The sequence below is a fragment of the Rhinolophus sinicus genome, linkage group LG15, assembly GCF_036562045.2.
Source record: "Rhinolophus sinicus isolate RSC01 linkage group LG15, ASM3656204v1, whole genome shotgun sequence".
Lineage (NCBI taxonomy): Eukaryota > Metazoa > Chordata > Mammalia > Chiroptera > Rhinolophidae > Rhinolophus > Rhinolophus sinicus.
Genome location: NC_133764.1, coordinates 9,767,295 through 9,790,287, shown reverse-complemented (window position 1 = coordinate 9,790,287; position 22,993 = coordinate 9,767,295). Strand labels below are relative to the sequence as shown.

At 45.9% G+C, this 22,993-nt stretch overlaps 1 protein-coding gene and 1 long non-coding RNA gene across 2 annotated transcripts in view; one reads left to right on the top strand and one right to left on the bottom strand.

The window, feature by feature from the left end:
* PIK3R6 (phosphoinositide-3-kinase regulatory subunit 6) overlaps positions 1–22,993 on the bottom strand; it is a 59,310-nt gene that overhangs the window by 4,371 nt on the left and 31,946 nt on the right. Inside the window, exons 9-18 of the mRNA XM_074319523.1 lie at positions 20,905–21,070; positions 18,617–18,703; positions 16,359–16,782; positions 15,982–16,060; positions 15,155–15,277; positions 12,069–12,179; positions 10,460–10,550; positions 10,088–10,158; positions 9,518–9,608; positions 6,895–6,965 (exon numbers count right to left, since the gene is read on the bottom strand). Of these exons, the coding sequence (XP_074175624.1) occupies positions 6,895–6,965; positions 9,518–9,608; positions 10,088–10,158; positions 10,460–10,550; positions 12,069–12,179; positions 15,155–15,277; positions 15,982–16,060; positions 16,359–16,782; positions 18,617–18,703; positions 20,905–21,070 (1,314 nt within the window). The remainder of the gene's footprint in view (positions 1–6,894; positions 6,966–9,517; positions 9,609–10,087; positions 10,159–10,459; positions 10,551–12,068; positions 12,180–15,154; positions 15,278–15,981; positions 16,061–16,358; positions 16,783–18,616; positions 18,704–20,904; positions 21,071–22,993) is intronic.
* Positions 41–17,652, top strand: LOC141568813 (uncharacterized). The gene is made up of 2 exons (XR_012492028.1): positions 41–356; positions 16,597–17,652. It is a non-coding gene; the product is annotated as an uncharacterized LOC141568813 (long non-coding RNA).

The following is a 22,993-nucleotide window of genomic DNA, read 5'->3' as shown; positions in this document are numbered from 1 at the left end:
CATCTGACCCATCTGGACAGAACATGCAAATGCACCTACCTGTGTTCAGAGAGGAAAGCACAGCTACTGCAATTTCCCCCAGCAAGTCAGTGTAGGAGTGAAAGGGAACTCACCGGGGCACCAAGTTTAGATTCTCAAAAAGCCCACAACCAGGTTGTTTAAAGAGATCATTAAAAACTGAAACCATTATAAGGAACTGACTTTGAAAGAGGAACTACATCAGGGTAAATAGGTCCACCTTGGAGCTTACAGGTTACATACTGAGCTATCCTGTGGGAAGGAAGATTTCAGCTCAATGCCGTAGACCTCTCAGCTAATCAGAGCTCTCCTACGGTGGACAGGCTGCCTCAGAAAAAGTGAGTTTCTGTTCGGGATGAGGTCCTGTGGGGATGGAGGATGGACTAGCCGACCCAGCAAACATCAAGTGCGGGCCAGACACCAGGCTGAGTGCTGGGGAGAATAGGGAGGGTTCAGACAAAGGCCTGGGTGACAGGAACTCACAGTCCATCGACACCAAAGATCACATCATTCACAGTGTTGCACCTGGAAGCATTTTTGTCCCCAAAGCTCTGTAGGAGCACAGAGGTGGGGCACCTAGCTTACCAGGGCGTGGAGAGTGGGGTGGGGCGAAGAGCATGGAGGGAAAGGTGAAGAGCATCAGGACGGGCCTCCAGGGGGAGGTGACACCTGAGTTTCATCTTGAAGGAGAAAGAGGTGTTATGAAAGGAAGATGGGGAAGCGGAAGGGAGGAATGGGGTTTCAGGCCGAGCACAACACATGAGCAAAGGTACAGGGGTGTGACTGCGGGAACACTTCCAAATACCACCGTGTAAAGGCCCTGCAGGGCTGGCCGGAGTTGTGGATGGAGAGGAGGAGCCAAGCTGTGCGACACTGAAGAGTTTTTCTGTCCTTCTGACATGGAGAATGGGAAATGGCAGAGGGGGTTTAAGCACAGAGTGATGTGTCTAAGTTCTGTTTTAGAAAGATCGCTTGGGCAGAGATGTGGAAGGTGGACCTAAAGAGCATGGGAGTATTATCAGGGAGAGCAGCTGGGAGGCTCCTGCATTTGTCCAGGGAAAGGGGATGGATGAAGGTCTAGACTGAGGGTGAACAACTTGTCCTGGTTTGCCTGGGACTGTCCTGGTTTTAGCACTGAATGTCCCATATCCCAGGAAGCCCCTCAATTCTGGGCAAATTGGGATGGTTGGTTAACCTTGCTGGACCTGGAGAAGGTCGATGGAGAGGAAGGGAGAGGTTTGAAACAGAAAACCAGCAGGACACAGGAAAGGGAGGAAGAGGAGGCATGTGAGATGACTCCTAGGTCTCTGGCAGAGGTGACTGGTTAATTGATGGTACCATTAATTGAGAGATGGGACACAGGGGAGGAAAAGAAAACAACCATGAACACATAGCTCTGACTTGGCCAAACACTCTTCTAAAGAGCTTTACATATTACAACCATTTCACCCCCACCATTAGATAAGGTAGGAACTGTTATTATCTCCGTTTTACAGATAATGAGACTGAGGCACAGAGAGCTTGAGTAACTTGCCTAAAGTCACAGGGTGGTAAATGGCACAGCCAAGATCTAAACCCAGGCAGTCTGGCTCTAGTGAGCTCTTACCTATTAGAAAGCACTGGCTTTGGTTTGGAATGTTGTGGGACATTGAGTTCATGGTAACTTAGCTAAATGCAGGAGTCAGAAACTCAGGGGTAAATGTCAGAGCAGAGATATAGATTCGGCATCTTGAACAAATTGGACTAAAACTGTATAAGGGTTTTGACAGCCCAGGGAATGAGAAAAGAAGTGGGCCATGGGTAGAAGTAGGGAACAGAAGCTATTTAAGGAACTGGTTTAGGAAAAAGAGTCCAGGGAAAGAGGCTAAAAAACAACAATCAGACAAGCAGAAGAAGAACTACGAGAAAGTGGTATCTCAGAACTCACAGATTTAGGGAGTTTAAAGACTCAGAGAACTGGGCTTCAGTTCTAGGGGTGGAAGTCATTCGTATGGATCAGAGGAGTGGAAAACTAGGGAAAACTTCCATGACAGTGTTGCAAGCCAGCTTTATTGGAGTATTAACATACAACTAGAATTTCAAATATAAATATTTTCAAGTTAATGGCAACCACTGATTAAAAAAATAAAAAAGTACATATAACTTCCAAATCATCAGAGGGGGAATAATAAGTAAACAAACTCTGAGCAGAAAGAAACATAAGAAACACCAAAAAGTATTAAAAAAAACACACACAAAAAAAACAACACCCTGAAAGCACAACATAAGATGGCAGAGTAAAGTCAAATAGCATATAGTGCTGATGGATTTATTAAAAAACAAAGACTTTCAGACTGAGTCAAGATAAATCCAATTATATGCTATTTACAAGAAGCATCGCTAAAATAAAATTTAAATGTTTTAAAAATGAAGGGATGAAGATTTCTGATTTCAAAATGTCAGTGTGTATTTTCTCTTTTTCCTGTTATAACTCACCTCAGAACAAGGAGGTGCATCTTTAATGAAACTAGAAAACACTTAAAGCCCTAACGATAAGACTTGAGTGCAGAGAAGGAGGTCAAACATAAGGATCAAAACTCTGGAAAAGGCTTGTGAATTGGAAGCCATAGCTTCCACAGATGGTGGGGATGGGATGGAGCCTGAAAAAAGGGAATTGATTGAGAATTCGTATGAGGAACAGTTAGGCAGCTTCAGGTTCCCACTCCCACCCTCAGCAGCCAAGCAGTGACCCCTCCGCTCTGCCACAGAGACCAGAGAAACTGGACGAGAGAGACTCTGGACTTGGGGACACCACAATTGGAGGAGGACGGAGTAAAGTGCTCTACTCCATTTAGGTAGATTACATGAAAGGCTGCTCACTGAATGGTGTGAGCCCTACTTCCCTCATCCAGTCCAGCTCCGGAGTACAGACACCAGCAGTCCTATACCCTCCTCCCCCCCCCCCCATTCCCCAAGGCAGGAGCCTGAAGGACCCTTTTTTTAGGAAAAAGAGACTGTCGTAGCAAAGACGCTTGCAGATAGTGACATGGGTTTCCCCACAGAAAGGAACATGGCCTTCTGACTGACTGCTCACTGAGAAGCCCACCACTGACTCCGGTTTTTACTGCTCCACTTTTCAACTTGAACATGCATCCAAGGATCACCAGATGTTCAGAAACAGCCTCTAACATTAAAAAAAAGAAAAAGGAGAGATACCCAAACAAGCAAACAGAGAACAGGAATTCAGAGGAAACAGACACAATGCAGGGAGCAGAAGAAAATTTAAAATAAATAATTACGATTTTTTGAGAGATAAAAGAAGGTATTGTACCAATGAAGCAAGAATAGAATGCTACTAAAATGCATAACCAGAAAACAAGAAAGAATTCTTGAAATTTAAACGTTCAAAAAATGAATTTGAAGAAAGCTCCCCAAACTTGAAGAGAAAAACAATGGCAGAGAAAAGATTTGAAAATTAGAGTATCGCTCTAGGAGGCCTGACATCTGACTATCTGCAGTTCAGAAATAGACAGCAGTGAAATAAAGGAAGGAAATAATTTTTGAAACTATATTAGAAAATATCTCAGAACCAGAGGATGTAAGTCTCCAGACTGAGAATGTTCTTCAAAGATCCAAAATAATGAATGAAAATGATTCCACCATGGCACATGCTGGTGACCCTTCAGAATCCTTTATGGAATGAAGTATCTAAAGCTTCTAGAGAGACAGAGCGAGAGAGCGAGAGAGCGAGAGAGCGAGAGAGCGAGAGAGCGAGAGAGAGAGAGAGAGAGAGAGAGAGAAATCTCATACAAAGACTGGGCTTAAGAAGGCGTCAGGCGTCATATTTCACATCAGCAGGATCAGAAACTAGAAGAAACTTTGGGTTCAAACAGACAGAATTGACAACATCAAAACCGTAGCAGGAATGTTGACAAACCCTTTCTCAATTTTGGACAGATGAGGTGGACAAAAAACATTAAAAGTTGTAGATTAGAGTAATAGGATGTGTTTGATTTGATCATTCAACATGACACTTTGCATTCTGTAGATAGAACACACACATGTACTTTTTAGTTGTCTCAGGATATTAAAAAATTGATCATGTGCCAGGCACTGAAGAAAATGTCAACAAATACCAAGGTCGAATGTTGTGTTTGGCTGTCCCAGGGGAGTTTGCTAGTATCAGGAATCAAAGAGCTTGGGTTTCAACAGCCATGGGGGAACAGGAGACAAGGCCATGGGCCCCCATGAAGCAGGAGTTTGAAACTGAGGTCCCCATTAAGGACTCTTGAAGGTTGTATAGTCTCGGTGAAAGACTAGGTTAGGAAAAAGGCACGAGCAGCAATGGGAGACCACAGGGAAGCTTGTCTGTTGTGGCTTGTGCTGTGAGTGAGGGTGAAAAGTCTCCCCTGGAAAATTCATAGCCACAAACCTGTCCTTGTGTGGATTTGGGGTACACATTTACATTGTCTGCATGGTCTGGGAATATATGAGCCAAGAAATTAATTTGAAATATGGTCCTGGGCTCTTGGCAAGAACAAATACAGAATTTCTCCAGGATGACAAGTTTTCCACCCAGGTTTCCCACAGACAAAACTCCAATAAGTATGAGCTCACTATTGAGGAAACATACAGACATTAAGCTGCCATGGGGGTCAGTGGACCCAATAAACAGAGGATTATACTCCCAATAATTACACATGATGTAATTACAGAAATCTGACTATAAAATAAAAATGTTTAAAATGAGTAAAGAAACATGAGAGGGAATAAAAACTATGAGAAATATTTTAACATCTCTGAAATTAGGAAGTATTTTGCAACCAATGTGATAAGAAAGCATTGTTCACAGTAGGAAATATTGTTTCTTTCCTACTGGTATGTAAAATTGTGGTATGTCTTTAATTTGATGAAATATGGTGCTTGAAAAAGAATCAGACATATGTAATGTATAATCATACCAGAGGCAGAAATCATCAAAGGAAAACAATCTGTAGATTTTGCTACCTCTAAAAAAAAAATCATAAACAACATTAAAAGACAAACTGAGAAAAGCATTTCTAAAATATATGACAAATAAGGGGTTAGTGTTCTCATATTATAAAATAGGGACACCACAGTATTAATATAGGATGAGACTATAAACAGGAAATACACAAATGAAAGAAATACAAATTGAAAAAAGAAATGAAAATTTTGACAATCAAATTTCCAAAGCTGAAAAAATCAGTTAATGTGTTAATTGTGCAGTGAAATTAGCATTCAAACACTAGGGTGGGATTTGGTATAGACTTACTGGACGGCAATTTGGCAAAAGATACCAAAAATCCTAAAATATGGATGCTGTTTGAGAGTAATATTACTTCTAAGCATTTTTAAAAAAAGGCATAACAATGATTTTCAGCACATATTTATCTCCAAGTATGTTCCTCACTGTATTGCTTATAATAGTGAAAAATGAGAACTTACTGAAATGTGTTATAAGAAGTCAATTAAATAATTACACAGACATATGTAGCCATCATGTAATAAATATTTCATAAAATATACCAGTATTTAATGACATATTTAATGACAGATACTGTCAAGCCATATTTATAACGCTTTAGTATATTTTTGAGTAAAAATGTCAAGTTACACACCAGTACATATGTAGCTATCAATTATGTAAAAATACATAGAAAAAAAGGCGGGATATTTATACTTAAAAATATTCATAGTCACCTCTCTAGGTGATGGGACTACTAGTAGAATTACTTCTTTGTGCCTTTTTTTGTATTTCCCAATATAAATAACTAAACTTTTGTTTATAGGTTAAAACATTATTTTTAAAAGGGAGGCTAAAGAAATCTCTGGACTGAAAAGTGACCTTTGGTCTTGGTGACATGGAGGTGACTTTGCCACCATGGGGTGGGCTGTAAGCAGATGGCAGTGGTTAAGACAGTCATTGATAAGGCACTGGAAACTCCTTTAGAGGTATCTTTCAAGAAGCTTGACTGAGAAGGGAAGGAAGTGGTAGCTAGAGTTAGTTGGGTCATGGTAACGATTTTTCTTTTTAGGATGAAAAAGACTTGAGCATGTTTGTAGGCTAAGATGAAAGAGCAGTAGCAAGGGCGAGGTCAAAGCTGAGACAAGAGAACTGAAAACAGGTAGAGAAGAGCCTGGAGGAGATGGAAGAGAAAAGCGTTGAGTGATGCAAAGGTCTGGTTGAGGTGGGAGGTCATTAGTTTGCTGAGGCCCTAGTCTACATGGGTGTTGGGTTTATTCTGGGAGCATTCACCCACCTGAGCATACAGACTGGGGAGGCAGCTTGATCTAAAGTGAGGGTCTGCCTGGTAAGTGGTGTGGGGGAGTTGAGGGTATCTGAGAACACTGGTCAGGTATAATCATGGGATCCAAGGCCCAGCCGAGTAGGGAAGTGAAATCCAAAGAGGCCACCAGACAGGGAAAACATTGGTGAGTCCTATGTGTGTATCAGTACGGGAATCCATATCTATAAGTATCAATAAGGGCAAAGCAGAGGGCAAAGAGCAATGATGTTGAAAGAGCTGGTTGGATTTGGTCAAAGGTTGGGTAGTGGTTGTTTAAGGAGTGTGGCTGTTGTGTAGTGCAGGGGAAAGCCAGAATGTGGGTGCATTTTGTAGTTATCTGGGTATGTCTTAAGTCTTCAGGCAGCCAGCAGGTGGAGGGCAAGGCCTCAACTCTTATAATGCCTTATTTATGCCAGCTGATGTTCAGTATTTCAAACCAACTGATTGGAAAGCAGATTCTTTCCAATAGGAAGGCCCACTTCAATAGCAAAGGCTCACAAATCCCTTTCTCTGAACTCCCTCCCCCGGGGCTCCCAGCCATCTCTCTGTTTGAATATGCTCAGTTCCCATTCTACCCAGTACTTACAGAGAAGGACCTTCCTGCCAAGTTGGATGACTTGACAACCTCTGTCAGGCTGACACGCAGGCACATGTGGTCTGTAAGGGAAGCAACAGTTGCGGGGGCGGTGAGTGGGCCTTGCAACGGGGAAGAATGAAAAGGGGGTAGGAAGCTATGAATGGGCCTTCAGGAAAGTAGGAGAGTTTGAGATTCTAGGTCCTAAGACGACCTCAATGAGCCCTCTGAACCCCCTCCATTGTAATCCCGCCCCACACCCAATTTAGTCCCCACTTCCTGATACCACCTTGGTCCTAGCCAAGTTTCAGTTTCTTCCTGATTATCCATCTCCTTTCCTTGGCGAATCCACAAAGCTTCTGAATCCTCAGGCATAGCAGCCATCACCAACCCAGATCTCTTTCTTCACCTCCTCTGCACCCCCTTTTTCAACAGAAGAAACTCTGTTGAACTTCCCTGCAGCTACTGGGCATGCTAAAAACAGAAGGAACACCTATCCCAGGATGTTGAGTACAATAAAGGAAGGTTCTTAGATGTTTGTGCCTCTGAGGAGGGTTCTGGCATCAGTTCTAATAGGGTTTTGTGATGGAAAACTTGGAGGAGGCATCAGTTAGAGTGGGGGTGGGCGGGTGGGAGTCTTGTGAATTAAAAGAAGAAATACAATTTTTAATAATAAGAGTTAACATTGTAGTTTACTATATGCACATAAATTAGTATCTTACCTCCATTTTAAAAGTGAACAAAACAGGTAAAGAAGTCACAAGTAACTTGCCCAGGGTCACACAGTGGTAAGTGGGAAAGCTGGGCTTTGAAGCCTGCCCTTAAGTTTCTAAAATCTGCACTCTTGACCCATTCTATGATCACCTTAAGAGCTATTGCCAAAGTCACACATCTCCTTTGTGGTGTTCAAGCCCTACAAGTAAAGAATGTCTCGCTGTGATAGAGTTTCATGTGTCATCTACACATTCAACCCACCTGGAAGCCATTTTATTAGGAAGTGATCAAATCAGTAATTTTTTTCTTGAGTTTTTTCTTTGTGCCAGATGCCAAGAAAATTTAGGAACAATGATACTCATATATGAACACAAATGCTTTATGACAGACAGGTGTCATAGTTGGAATGCTAGCAAAACCGGAGAATTTTAGAGACAGCGCGATTACTCGTGGTTGGACGGGAGAAGAGGAAGGATCAGAGATGGCTTCCTTGTAGGCATTCCAGCCTGGCTAATGTGTATTTTCATTCTGTGTTTCTTCTGGAATATTCCAGACTCATTAAAAAATTTTTTGAGTATAAAGTAGCATTTTATTTATTCAGCAAATATATTACCTACTATGTGCCAGAATATGTGGTAGGCACTAGGGGTAGAGTGCTGAACAAGATACATCTCTACCTGGGTCAAGTTTCTTGTTTGCTCTGAAATGATCTTCTATAAGCATCTGTGGGTCACATCGATTAAGTCTGGTCTGTTGAGATTTGGCAATCACAGAGGAGATGGTAGGGCACAGTAGTGAGGAACTTGTGTGAGACTTCTGAGACATGACCTTGCGCAAATTATTAATTTTTTATTTCAATTTCCTCTCCAGTAAAAAGTGGCTAATACTAATAGTACCTATCTCATAGGAATAATATGCTTAAAAGAGTTAATATGTTTAACATAGAACATTGCCTGGCCTACGATCAATGTGTGCAATGGTTAGCAATCCACATTACCAACCTTTTCATTATTCCAGGAGACCAGGGAGCTAACAAGAACTCATATTTATAAATTATGCATATAACTATCTGCACATAAATAGGTATCTTTTATTACCTTCATTTGAATTTAGATAATTAGGTAACTCTTATATATATAGGTATTTACTGTGTTTCCTTGAAAAGAAAACCTAGCTGGACCATCAGCTCTAATGCATCTTGTGGAGCAAAAATTAATATAAAACCCGGTCTTATTTTACTATAATATAAGACTGGGTATAATATAGTATAATAAAATATAATATAATATAATATAATATAATATAATATAATATAATATAATAGATCCAGTCTTATATAAGACCCAGTTTTACATAATATAATATATAAGGCCGGGTCTTATATTAATTTTTGCTCCAAAAGACACATTAGAGCTGATGGTTCATCTAGGTCTTATTTTCGGGGAAACAGGGTAGATAATAGGCTAGAATTAGATAATTTGAACTTGTGATGCCTTTTTGTGAACTGGAGAGTACCTGCTCCATAGAACAACATTCAAAATAAAAAAATTCCAAACAAAACTCAGCTCTACAGGCCCAATGCAGAGGCAGGAAGCCACCTGCACCCCCTCCATGTGGCCCCTCCACCTTCCAGCTGGTGTCTCATCAGGCTGCAGAGGTGCAATCCAGCGCTAGAGCATGAGTTACTTAATGGTGAGCATCTGAGGGCAGGGACCGTGCTTCACCCTGGCAGCCTGGCACCCAGTCCTGGGCCCAGCCTGGGTAGGAGCTCAGCCACACTCCATGATCCCAGGGACGGGCTGGGAGGCCTCCTTCCCCAGCTCACTGCATCTCCTGTCCCTCAACCCTTCTCCTTCTCTCCCCACCCCCAGATTTCCCCTCGTCCTTTCTCTCTCTCTGCTCTGCTTTCCCAGCTCCTCACCTTCAGTGTCACTGGCTGGAAGGGCCTTCAGGACCACCCCAGTGGCCCGCAGGGAAACAGTGACCTCTCGGGTACGGTGGCTGAGCAGGGCCTGGGGAGGGGGATGCAGGCACAGATGGGGGTCCTCAGGAAAACCTTGTCCCCATGCATCCTCACGTCAACTGTCTTGCTTCCTGCCCCTGCCCCAAGAGCCTTTTCTGTGTCACTAATGTCCAATAGGGGTTAGGGGATTAGGGTTTAGAGCACTCTTAGCCCCAGGGAGCATGTACAGCCTTCTAGACCCAAAGGACTCTGTCTCCAATACATCTGGTCAGCTAGTGAGAAAGGTATTTTTGAGCAAGGGGACAGCCCCCTTGTTCCTTAAATTACATGACCTCCTTGTCTAATGTAAGGCCAGTCGTAACCCTTCCATCCTGGCATAACCCTCCGAAGGCTGGGAAATGGGGCAGTGCTGAGAAAAGGGCAGAAAGTTCCTCTGGCTCTGTCTGCTTTTCCCCCACAGGTGCCTAACACCCGCTTCCATCCAGCTGTACGTCCTGACCACCTCCTGACCATGCCCACACCACTGACCTTCTGGTAGCAAAGGGAGAGCTCGGCACCTGGGCCCTCTGCCACACCTCTCTTCCTGGGTGAGGAACAGTCTGAGGGAAGATGAGAACAGGCTGAAGGTGGGAGCCCCTCCCCCACCCCAGCTTCCTCACCTCACTGAGGCTAAGCTGCAGAATTTTCTCAGCATCTCTTCCTAAATGGAAAGACAGCACCTCAGGAGTGTCAGGCTGCCCTTCAGTCTGGATGAGCTTGGAGGGAGCTGAGGGCACCCCAGTGTTCAGGGGAGGTGGGATGGGGGGGATCATTATGTGAGGGGTGGGAGGACCTTCTAAAAATGGGGCTTGGGGAAGCTGAGTCAGGGCGAGCTTTGGAAAGGGGGGAGCACATGCTCACCTTTGGGGAATTTGGAGTCTTGGATCTTCACCTTCAGCTCAGTGAGGAAAATGTCCTCTGCAGGGTCTTGGCTCAGGTCACTGAAGAAGATCTGGAGAGAGGACGTGTGAGAGGGAGAGAGGGGGCTGGAGATGGCCGACTCTCTACCAGAGGCAGCTCGCACCTCTAAGCCCCCAGAGCCCGAGGATATGGACAGTGGGGAGTGTTCAGAGGCAGGGAAGGAGTCCTTAGAATATTACAATTAATATTCTAAGTTGCACCCAATGATTACTTGATCTGATCCTGTCTGTGTATCTGTTCATATATCTACAGCCATATATTTATAAATAGTGGAGGAAAGTAGTATTGAAACCCAAACTACTGTAACCACTACTAATGGGGATAGCAGGAGCAGGGGACAAAATTCACAGGAGGGAAGGTAATAAAACCTCTTGTAGACATGAGTAGGAGAGGATGAAAGGGAAAGGGCCAGAGATGAGCACTTTGACCTTCCTCGTCGTGTGCAGGGAAGCTCTGGGCTGCATGAGAGAAGAGCTACTGAGAGCTGATTTGTTCTTGGTGACACCTGGAGGAAATTTGGCAGGAGAAGTTGCTCCTGAGGGAATAGGGACAGAGAAGAGGAGAGAGGCAAGGTGTGGATGGAGCAAGAGGGAGGGAGGGAGGACGTGGGAACAACAGGGAAGAGTGACCACAGAATTTTTCAGAATGGGGATGGAGAGAGAAAAGTGGGTGCCAGAAGCTAGGAGCTGGCCTAGCACTCACAGCCAAGCCTTAGTGTTCTCCTGTTGACTGTAAGCAATCACATCTGAACAGAGGCAAAATTGGGAACTCTGTGTAGGCCACATCCCTTACCCTCCCATCCCGGCAAATATAAGTGGCTCCTGCCTCTTAGAGTCAAAGAATGATGGTAAGAACTACAGAGATGCCTGGTCATAGAATCACTCCCGCTTCCTGACAGCATCTGATCCAGAGCAGAGTCCTGCTTTTTGGAACCCTCTCCAAAATCACCCAACAGGAGCCTAAATCCTATAAGTTCTTTCTAACTGCCTCTTCCTGAGATGCCTTGTGGTTCTCCATGGTGTGTGTTCCCCCTCACTGCAGCAGGAAACCCAACTCTGTTCAGCTACAGGTGCTCCTGGGGGCCATTGGCTGAAGGGCAGTGACAGCTACCTAATCTTTAATTTTGAGTCATTTGCATTGCTGAGATGTTTACTCCCTTTACCAGGGAACTTTGAGAGGTTTTTTCCATTTGTGTTTTGTGTTGTTTTGGTTTGCATTTTGGAAATCAAGGAAAGGGCCTAAACCCCTCATTGAGCTCAAAATCAGGAAGGCAATAAAGAAAAGATCTACCACAGGATGCAGAGTGATAAAAAAGAATTCAGTAAGACAGGAAGCTAGAAGCAGAGGCAGCCATGAGAAACTCGTCTGTGGGCACTCACAGAAATCCAGAGATTAAGAAGATAAAGTTAACAACCAAGAGTGTCTGGGTGAGTTTATGACTTGCATCCTGGTAACCTGTGTTTCTGCGGAGCCAGGGTATTTAGATTGTGGGGTCCTGGGGTCCAGGAGGGTGCCACGGTATCCTTGGAGCCCCAGGTGGACAGCTTACCTTGACTGTGTAGATCTGGAAATAGATGGGTTGGGTGCCCATGCGAACATAGTAGGTGATAACATCTAGGATGAAAGGGTCTACAGTCCGGGATGTATCCAGGGAAGGAGGCTATGAGGGAGACAGAGAATGTCTTCAGCCATCTCCCTCTATGCTACTGTGGGAGGTGCCACTTTTTTAACAGAGAAACTCCAAAGCCCCCACATGCCCTCTGTGACGCACTAACCCAGCTTGTCTTTCAGCACAGTCCAAGCCTTTCCTACTATCCAATTTCCACTCCTAGTCAAAATATACATGTCCAAAGCTCCATTTCCCCAGGGACTGACTCATTTCAATTGTACAAGGTATATTGGGCACTTCTATGTGTAAGGCACTGTGCTGGGTGCTTGAGGTAGACAAGATGCTTGAGAATATAACTAATGATAAAATAGTCTGGACTGGGTTCTAGGTTTAGATTAGCTACTCACTAGCCAGGTAACCTTGGACATGAGAGGTTGAACCAGAGGAGCTGATGTCTCTTTTAGCTCTTGTGGTATCTGAATATATTAATAAACTAATTAATGTTTATTTGTTATTGGGAAAGAACTAGTGCCATGTCCTACAGGCCTTCCTCAACCCTGTATAGTTATAAAGCATAATCCTGGGGTTTTTTGGTAAACGGAACAGAATGTCTACATAGAATCTGATAGTATCAGAGTTGGAAAGAACTCAGAATTTATCTAATCTATCTTGTAGCCAATCCTATATCTCTTCTGCTTCTCATATCTTGTCTATTGAAATACTGTTCCCTTAAAAAGTCACGCTGAGAAACTATGAACTTATTCTAATGATGCTGCCATTGCTCACACTGTTTCCTGTCTCTTCACCTGGAAATTTGTTTTTGGAGCAAGTGTAAGGGCCATACAAACAGTTCATTATAAGCGGGAGGAGACCAGGGAAAAATCAAAATCCTACATGTGTCATGGAAGGGAAAAAAAGCTACCAACAAAGGCACATAAATGAGACCTGCATCAGATGTTCCTCTTATAATAGCCTCCAAGTTTTGAGGGAAAGGTATTTTAATACCCAGCTAAACAGTCTTCCATGTATATGCAAAGACAGTTTTAGACAAGCCATAATTCAGAAAACATGCCTTTCCTCAACATCTTCGTTAGAAGAAAATATATACGAAGGCACTCCAATCAATCAGGCAATATAGCAAAATGGAGAGCTCAGTAAAGTGGCAAGTTTTAAAATAAATATGTAAAAATCAATAGGTTCCTTTTATAGTAGCAGTAACTACTACCCAAGTATAATGGGAGAAAGATACCATCCACAACTGCAAGAAAATACATGAGGAGGAAATTTAGCAAGAAATTGGTAAGGGCTGTATGATGAAAAATGTATAACTATCCAGAGGGATATACAAGAAGACTTTAATAAATGTAGAGTTATTACCATGCTCCCAGAGAGGGTGACTTATTATGCTAAAGATGCTAATTCTCCTCCAAATTTAAATAAAATCCCAAGGGAATTAAAAATAAAATGACAATAAAATTCTAAAACTTATTTGGAAACAAACATAAATAGCATAGTCTGAAAAGTTTTGAAAAAGATGAGCAATGGGGTAGGCTTACCCTGACAGCTATTAAAATATAAAACTGCTAATTTGTACAGAGATGAATAGATCAATGAGAAAGAATAGGTATCCAGAAATAAACTGAAGCATATGTAAGAGTTTAGTAAATGACAAAAGTGGCATTTCTGATTGATGGGGTAAGATAGTTTATGCAATAAATAGCTTAGAACAACTGGCTAAACACTTGGAAAAAGTGAAATTACATATTACACCCTAAACATTGAAATTAGTTGCAGATAGGTTATTTAAATGTAAAAATTGAGATATTAAAAGTGTTAAAGTTACAGTGACTATTTATTTAATCTTGGATATAATTTCATCAGTAGAGAAGACTTTTCAAAGCATAAAAACGGTGTGTATGACTATGAAAATATTAAACTTCTGAAGATCAAAAAGCACTGCTTACATAATTGACAGGCAAATAACAAAGTGGAATAAAATTCGGCAACACGTATGACCTCAAAAAGGATAAGATTCTCTTAACATATATGTGTAAAGGCCTTTTCAAATCAGTAAAAGACTAGCTCCCTGCCCATGGTCAGCAGGGGTTAGGAAGCAGCACTATGGTTTTGCTCTGGAATCACGGTGCCTGATTCCAGGGGGAACTCTGCCATTCATTTTCTTATTTTGGACAAGTTACCTAATCTCTTTGTGCCTCAGCTGTTTGATCTGTAAAATGGGGACATGGTGACAATAGCACCTGCCAACAAGAGTATATACTTGGTAGGAATGCTGTGTGTAAATGCTTAGAACAGAGCCTGCCACATGGAAGTGCTCTAGAAGCATAAACTATTGGAATTAGTGAAATCACCACAGGAAACGCATAAAAGAAGGAATTTAATTGGCCTACACCTTTATGAAAGAATGTTTTACTTTATCTTTTCCACAATGGTCCTGTCCAAAGTACAGTTGTCCCTTGGTATCCCAGCACCCCCAACGCCCGTGTATACCCAAATCCTCAGATGCTCAAGTCCCTTACGTAAAATGGTGTAGTGTTTGCATATAATCTATGCATGGTCTCCCTAGACTTTAAATCATCTCTGGATTACTTATAATACCTAGTACAATGGAAATGCTACGTAAATAGTTGTTATACTGTGTTATTTTAGGGAATAATGACTAGAAAAAAGGTCTGTACATGTTCAGTACATACACAGCCATCATAGGCCTAACTACATAGTACATGTCAGCAACAATATAATTTTTTTTCCTGAATATTTTCCATCCTGGGATGGTTGAATCCGCAGCTGTAGAACCTGTGGATATGGAGGGCTGACTGTAGGTACCTGGTAAGTATTCCAAGTAAATTCCAACCACTAGCTGGTTAGGGCTCCCCTCCTGTAATCCTTTCCTGCCTCCTCCCACCTGGGCTGACCCTTGAGGTCAAGGGTCAAGAGTAATATCTGAACTAGCTCCCACCCCATTCCCGCCCCCCTTCCTCCCCACCTCCTACCCTCGCTGTCCCTACCATCTCTGCCAGCTTGTGGATAGCCGGGCACAGGGTGTTGATGGTGTTCTCATACCACGGGTCTGCACGGCCCAGGAACGCAGCCAGCTCTCCCAGCTCCAAATGCCTGGATGATGTGGGCTTCTGGGGACAAGGGGTTGAAGCCCACCTGTCAGGCCCTCTCTCTGACACTCCTTTCCTGGCTGGAAGGTCCCCAGGCACCAGTCCTAGGCAAACTAGCTTTGGGAATGTAGTCAAATCATTTAACCTCTTAGAGCCATTCCTGCCCCACGTAAAAGCTGTCCTGTTTTATGCCTCAGATGAAGCTGGAATGTCCTTCTCTGAGGCACTTGCTAGGGATGTTGAAAAATGATCATCGGCCTTAAAAGGGGAGAGACAAGTGTTGCTTTGAATTCAATGCTCTCAATAAGCAGCAGAATGGGCAACAGAAATGAAAAACTGCAAGTGGGACTTCATCTCCCCCAGTAGGTCAGTGGCTTCCACTGCCTGAAATTCCAACGAAGCACGTGTGTGCGTGAGCCCCCTGTTTGAAGAGAACCTTGCAATTAATTCCATTCGCAAAGCAAAACAAGAACCAGCAATGGGCAGGCTGCCACATGAGAGAACATCTCTCTGGCCACATTTAGTGCATAGGGCCTGTGTCTGTGGCTTCTGGAACATAAGACCTGAAGTCTCACCCAGCTCCATATCCCAAGGAAGGGTGATCCCAGTTCCCAGAGTCAGGGGAGGCAAGGCTGCAGAGTGTCACTGCCCAGCCCCTAACCCAGAGCCCTGCTCCTGACACCCCCTCTATCCCTTCCCCCCGTGTCCCCCTCCCGTCCAGCTACCTCAGGTGTCAACACAGGGATGTAGTAGAGTTGCAGGCTGAGTCTAGGAGTGAGGCAGAACGTCTGCGTCTCTCGTTTCCTGGCAAAGGGCAGCAGAGCACAGGGGTGAGGGCAGGGCTTTAGGCTTCAAACAGGCTTGGTTCACATCCTGGCTCTGCTCTTGATTATCTCTTGACTTTGGGCAATTTACCTAATCTCTCTGAGCCTCTGTTTTCTCATCTATGGAATGGGTGCACTGTGCACCATCCTCCCCCATCCTATCTTGGCCTCTGCCTCCTGACCCTCCCTAGCCATTCCTTGACCCTCCACCAGCCCATGCCAGGTCCACCTGTGCCCCCACTATCCCCCACCCCCAGCCATCCCTCTCAGCGCCCTACCTGAGAATGTGGTAGGCCCGGGCCAGGCGCCCCAGCATCCTGTCATCCCCCAGCACCAGCACCCGGGCGGTGTGCAGCCGGGAGACCCCGGGGAGCAGTTCCCCATCCCCACTTGGCCTGCCTGTCCTCTGGTGCAGCCCCGGGGGCCCATCCCAGCTGCTGGGCATCAAGATGTCCGGTAGCCACACCCGCTTCTTGATGCCCCCTTTTCGCTGCAGCGCATTGTGCTCCATTTCAGGGCTGCTGGGTGCAGGCAGCTCGTGAGCGCCTGGAGGAAGGTCTCGTTCGATGCCGCTGTCGGTGGACAGCATGGACACCCGGGCCAGCTCCTGGTCTGGCAGGAAGCCCTGCAAATCCAAGGCGTCCAAGTCAGCACTGAGGTGCAGCTGGGATTGTGGCTTCAGGAAGAACACCAATTCCTTCCCTGGAATGTGGAGAACAACGGGGGAGCGTCAGAGTGGAGGATACATGAGGCTGGCAGGGCCTCATCCTGGCAAGGTCTGAGGTTCCATGTTTCTCACACTGTTTAGCTGAACATGCTCCATAAAGAAACTTAGGTTCTGTGGCCACAGAACTGAGAACCCCACACACGTCTGCCACCTCTTGTTGAATTCCATTAGTAAACATCTTAAAGGCTCTGAGAAGTCCTGCAGTAAAGAAATCTGTTGTCACGCAGCAGCCTAACTGTCTGTCCCCTCGTGCATGTCCCTAAAGAAAGAAGAGTCTGTGAAACTGTTCCTTTCAGGGACTTTGCTTCACCTTTGTGCTTGCACCTCATGTCTCTCTGTTTGGCCCCCAAAAGATGGCTGGTCAGCCAACGACGGGTAAGATTCCTCACGGGAGGAACAACCCAAGCCAGGCAGAACCGCGTGGGGACCACCAGGAGAACTCACGGGGCCGATAGAGGTGGGCACAGCCCCCCCTTCCCCTAGCTAAGGAGAGCCTCCGCCTCTGTAGCTATATTCCTTCCCACAACCTGCTTGGGAAGTGATTCAATGATGTAATAACACCAGTTCTCCTTCCATTCTTATCAATAAGTTTCAGCATAAAGGATTTGTCCCTGGGGAGGCACATATCATAATTGTTACGACATCATGGGACTTTCTATTCCGGCTGTTTGCAGGCAAGGGTGATTGGTTTGAATCAGTTTTCTGGTATGATGTATGAGACTCACAGACCGTGGAGGAAACGATGCTACTTCCTTGTGTGTTCATCAGTAAAAGCCAGAAGGCGGCCCGATTCGGGGCTCTCAGTCCTTTGAGGCTGGGAGACCCTTGGCCCCCTGTTTCATAACTTTCTTGATTTCTGTTTCTTTCCTAACCCTTTGCCGCCCCTTCTCGTTCTCTCACTGCCCATGTTGCGCTGGACGCGACAGAAATCAGCTTATCCCAGGACCCCCTGACTCTAAGAGCCCTCTTTTTCACATTCACTCTTCAGCACCCTCCCATTCTCTGACTCCCTGTAGCCTCCCCCGAGACACAGATAACAGACCATCAGCTCCTGGAAAGACTTACAGGCTTTTCTAACCTACCTTCATTTTATTTCCCACGAGGAAACTGAGGCCCAGAGGGAAAACTGAGTGTGTAGGGTCAGCATGTGAAAGGAAGTGCCAGGACTTGACCGCACACTGCCACTACAACCTGTACCTTTGTCTTCCCCTCTCCCTTGGCAAGAGCCAGGGGACAGTGGGTGGGAACACTAGTGTGCTGGGGAAGTGTCAGGTAGGCAGGTCTCTCTGGAAGGCCCCCTCCAGCTCCAGGAACCATTACTTTGGTCACTGCCTCTTTCTTGGGGACACGCATTGTCTGCTGCCATCATCATGGGCATGTGGCCCTTTCCGGACATGTGAGGCCAGTGGCTAACGCACTGAGCTGTTCTGACATACAGAAAATGCGTCCTTCTTCCAGACGTGCAGAACAACTCAGGGTACAAGGAGCACACACACAGACATACAACAGATGTACACACAGACGTACAGACACAGCTACACCTCGACACAGACATTGACACACACAGCAGATACACAAATACATAGACACGCACTGACACAATAGATACACAGGCACATATACATACACAGACACACTCAGACACACGTACACACACAGACATATGGAGACATACCCAGACACACCCAGACACACGGACATACAAAGACACATGTATACACACACGCATACACAGAAGCACACAGACACACACACATGCCACTGCTTCCAGCTAGCTCCCACGGAGGAGGTCAAAGTCATGGCACTTACACAGCTGCTCCTCATCCGTCCACAGGCGGAAGATGATGTGAGGGCTGGGCAGAGGGGTGCTTGGTGGCCGATCTGGGACGGGGTCACCTGAAGGAAGGAGCAAGCTGTGGAGACCACGAAGGAGAGGATTGTTGGATTTTCCTCAGCCCTCCCCACCCCACCCCCAGCTCCCGGATGGGGCCTAGAGGGGGTGGCAGAGACCCTGGCCCTCCCGTATCTGGTTTTGTTCCATTTCTCTCCCTCTGCCCCCATCAGCTCATTTGGGGCCTAACACTGCAGCAGTCCCCTCCCTGCTCAGGAATGCTTAGAAGCTCCCTGTTTCCTGCAAACTTCCTAATTGAATCTTTAGGAGTCTTCACAAAACAGCTCACAGTGTCTTTCCCAACCTTTTCTCCTATTGTTGGTCCCCCCCCCAACTCCGTGCTGCAGCCATGCTGCCTTTCTCATTGTTCTTGGATGCTCTGCCTACATCCAGAGGAGGTGGGAAAACTCTGCTGTATTTCTCAGTGTCTCATCCAATAGCTTGCATACAATAGACAATTAATGTTTGCTCCTGTGGGTGATGCTGAAGAGATCTCATCAGCCAAGGACTAAGGGCACAGGAAGCCTGCCGACCAGGGCCTGGTAGAGACCAGGGCCTGCCCCTCCTCCTCTCCTCTTTCTAGAAGCCTTCCTGACCACTCCAGCCCCAGCGGTCATTCCCTCCGCAGCAGACCTTACTGGCTGTACACTGGGCACACCTAACTTCTACATAGCATGCCTCCCTCCCTAATGAGGCTGCAAGATTCTTCAGGGGAGAGCAAGCAGTGTTCACAGAACACTTACTACTGCCAGGCATTGTTCTCCTCACCTTGTACACACTGCCATCATCTCACCGGATCCTGGCCAGTGACCCTGGGCCACAGGTAATATCATTATCCTCACTTTACAGAGGAGCCGAGGGCACAGAGAGGTTAAGTAACTGGCCCAAGGTCACACAGTAAGTGGCAGAGCCAGAATTTGAGCCCAGGCAGCCCAGCTTCAAAGTGCATGCTCTCACCCAAGACACTGTGCTCATCATCACTGTCCCATGCTGTCCCTGTAGCAGCAGGGGCTCACAGGGGTGCTGGCTGGTCATTAAGATGTGCTGGACAAGTCAAGGTAGGAGACAGGTGCTGAATATGGCTGGGATGGTGGGGGTGGCCCAGCTCAGACCTCATCCTGTCTTTACAGAATTACTGCTGAGTTAGCAAGTGGTACCCAAGGAGAGCAAAGCCAGATTTGCCCCAGAGTATGCCCCAGCTTCAGGAGGAGGGAGGCTTCTTGAGCAGACCTTTCTATGTGGTTGTTAGAGGCACAGAGGTAATCAGCAATATAGAATATTAAAGCAAAACAAAACACAGAAGACTGAGAAGATGGAGGAAGTCTTTGGGGCGGGGGCATCCTGCCTGCCCAGTCATTGTGACTTCTGCAGCCTCTATCATCCCTGAGCTGCCAAGGTCAAGTGCCAGGGCTGACACTGACCCCGGCACGCGGTTTCTAGTCCTAGGCCAATGTCATGTACCTATGGGGGCACATTGTGTTCGGGGACATGCAGGCTGATGAATTCCATGGGCGACCATGAAACAGGAAATACATCAGAACCATTCTCCGGAAATACATGTTCCAGGACACTTTTCAGGGCTCTTTAGGGGTTCCCTATCCACATGGGCTTGCTTCCCATCAGTGTATGATATTGTCTTATAAAAATGCAAATAGAAAGGAAGTGAGTGGGATAAAAATCGATGATACCAGATGTCAGTGATGTTGATCCCGCTACTGGGCCATGAGATCCTTTGATTAGTACAGTGGTTAAGAGCCAGTCATCCTGGATTTGAATCTTACAGTTGTGTGATCTTGGGCAAGATGGATAAATCGCCTCTTTATAACTCAGTTTTCTCATCATAAGATGGGGATAATACTTTCCTACCTCACAAATTTACTATGAGGATTAATTGATTTAATATATGTAATATATTTTAATATACGTAAAGTGCTTAGAACAGCAACTGGGGTATAGTAGGTGCCCTGTCGGTGTCAGCTGTTATCATGACAAATTATCCACCTTCTTAGCCCAGGACCTTCCAAGTTCCTGCCACCCTCAGTTCCCCAGGCTCCTAGGAGCGGCCAAGTGTCCCACCCGGCCTCAGCTACACAGTCTCTGAGCAGGGACAGCGCTGCTTTGTGGCTCTTCCTTCAGGGTCCCACGACCGCCGCCCACGGCGCCCGGTAGAGGCCTAGCTGCCCGCGCCCGTCCGTCGGCCGCTTACCGCTGCAGCGCCCCCTGGAGGCCACCGCCGGCCCCAGCAACGAGCGGTAAATCTCTTCCAGCCTCCTCAGGTGTCCCTCCCGGCTAGGGCTGGGCTCGCTAGCCATCTGCTCCACGGCTGTCACCACGGCGTGGAAATAGCGCTCCAGGGTGCGGCGGGGACTGGCCTGTCGGGGAGGAGCGTCAGAGCCTCGATCCACCCCAGTACCCACCCACCCCAACTCCAAGGCCAGGTCCACAGGTGCATGGATTGCTCTATCTGGCACCTCCCCTCTGTGCTGGGGTCTGGGCGGAGCTTCCCTGCCAAGGCGTCTGCGCCCCACAGCCAGGGCACCTCTCCTGACTCTTCACCGCTGTTGCCAGAAGCTGCCTGCAACTGCAGGTCCTCTACCTGGTGTGGGGAGACAGCTGGTGCCCAGCAATGTCGGGAACCCAGAGGGGCAGGAATGGCCTCTGGTGCCCACCCGTCTTGGAGAATCACCAAGCACTCGGATATGTGAACTCCAGGAATATTAGGGGTTTTGTCTGTTTTGTTTACAGCCGCATCCCGAGCACCTACAACAGCTCCTGGCACGTAGTAGGTGTTCAATAAATATTTGTCGAGTATTTCCTAAACTTCTGTCATTCCTATACTGCCTTGACATAGCACCTATACTATTATTTACTCATTATTTTTATTTAAATCATCTCACTGTTTTGGTTCAAAATTATTTTAAAAGGAAATTTTATATTGCTACTCTAAATAAAAAGGCTAGTGTCACCTGCAGTAAATAGAAAATAAGTAAGACGATCACAAAGCATCATTAAATTCTAGCCAGGTACCATGGCCTGCCAAGGCTTTCAAGCTTGAAGCTTGCTTTCTCTTTTTAAAAAGGGAGATTAGTAAGTGTTAAAGAGGTTACAGGTAAAGCACCAAGCTGAGCCTTTCATCTTAATAGAGACAGGTTTTGAAAGAGTTTCTCAGGGTGCCATTCCTGAGGATGCTCTTTAGCACGTGGCCTCCTGCCTCCAGCGGTACAGCTCTGACACCCTAAGAAGAACTGCCCTGGATCATATTTTCTGGCTGTCTTTCCTCACCCCACCCACCACCAACCAATCCCATCTCATAACTGGAGTTGCAGGGTCCAAACAAGTGACATGGGCAGGTACAACAGGACTTGCTCTAATCTGTTCTGTGCTAGGGGTGTGCTGAGCGGGGTCTTACCTTCCGGGGATAAGGGAGAGTGGGTCCTTCTGACTAGCTAGGGCTCTAATATTTATAGAATGAGCAACTGAATGAACAAAGGCAATTAGAGGGATATGGAATCAGAGTTGGCAAGGGCCACAAGGAGCATCTCATCTTGTTGCTTCATTTTATAAATTCATTGTAAATAAATGAATTAAATATTTATCAAGGACCTATTATGTGCCGGGCACTGTTCTAGGTGCTGGGGTACAGCAGTGAACAAAACAGATAAAAATTCCTTCCCTCATGGAGCTCATATTATAGTGTGTCTCTGTGGGTGGTGGTAGTGGGGCGGGGGGAGATTGGGGGAGATAATAAACAAGGTAAGTACAATTTATAGTATTGTAAATAACAATAAGTGCTGAAGAAAAAACAAAGCAGGAAAGGAGGATGTGAAATTTTAGGGCGGGGCTAAATTTCAGTGTGATCAGAGAAGCCTCACTGAAAGGTGACTTTTGAGTAAAGACCTAAAGGAAGTGAGTGAGCCACGTGGCTATCTGAGAGAACATTCCCAGCATGGGAACAACAAGTGCAAGGGCCCTGGGGTGTAAGTGTGTCTGGCATGTTTGAGGAACAATAAGGAGGCCTGTGTAGCTGAAGCAGAGACAGAGGGAGAGTGTAGGAGATGGATCAGTGATGGAAAGGAGGAAGTGGGGAAGATCAGGAGGGTCTTGTAGGCCATTGTAATGACTTTGGCCTTGACTCTGAGTGAGATGGTGTGACAAATACCATGATGGCTCCCCTGATCCCCACTTTCAGGACTGAGGCATTCATTAGCCTCGCTGCTGGGAGTGTTGGCAGCTGATAACTCTCAAGTGAGTCCCTCTCCAAAATTGCCCTCAGCTGAAGAAAGCCACCTCTCCAA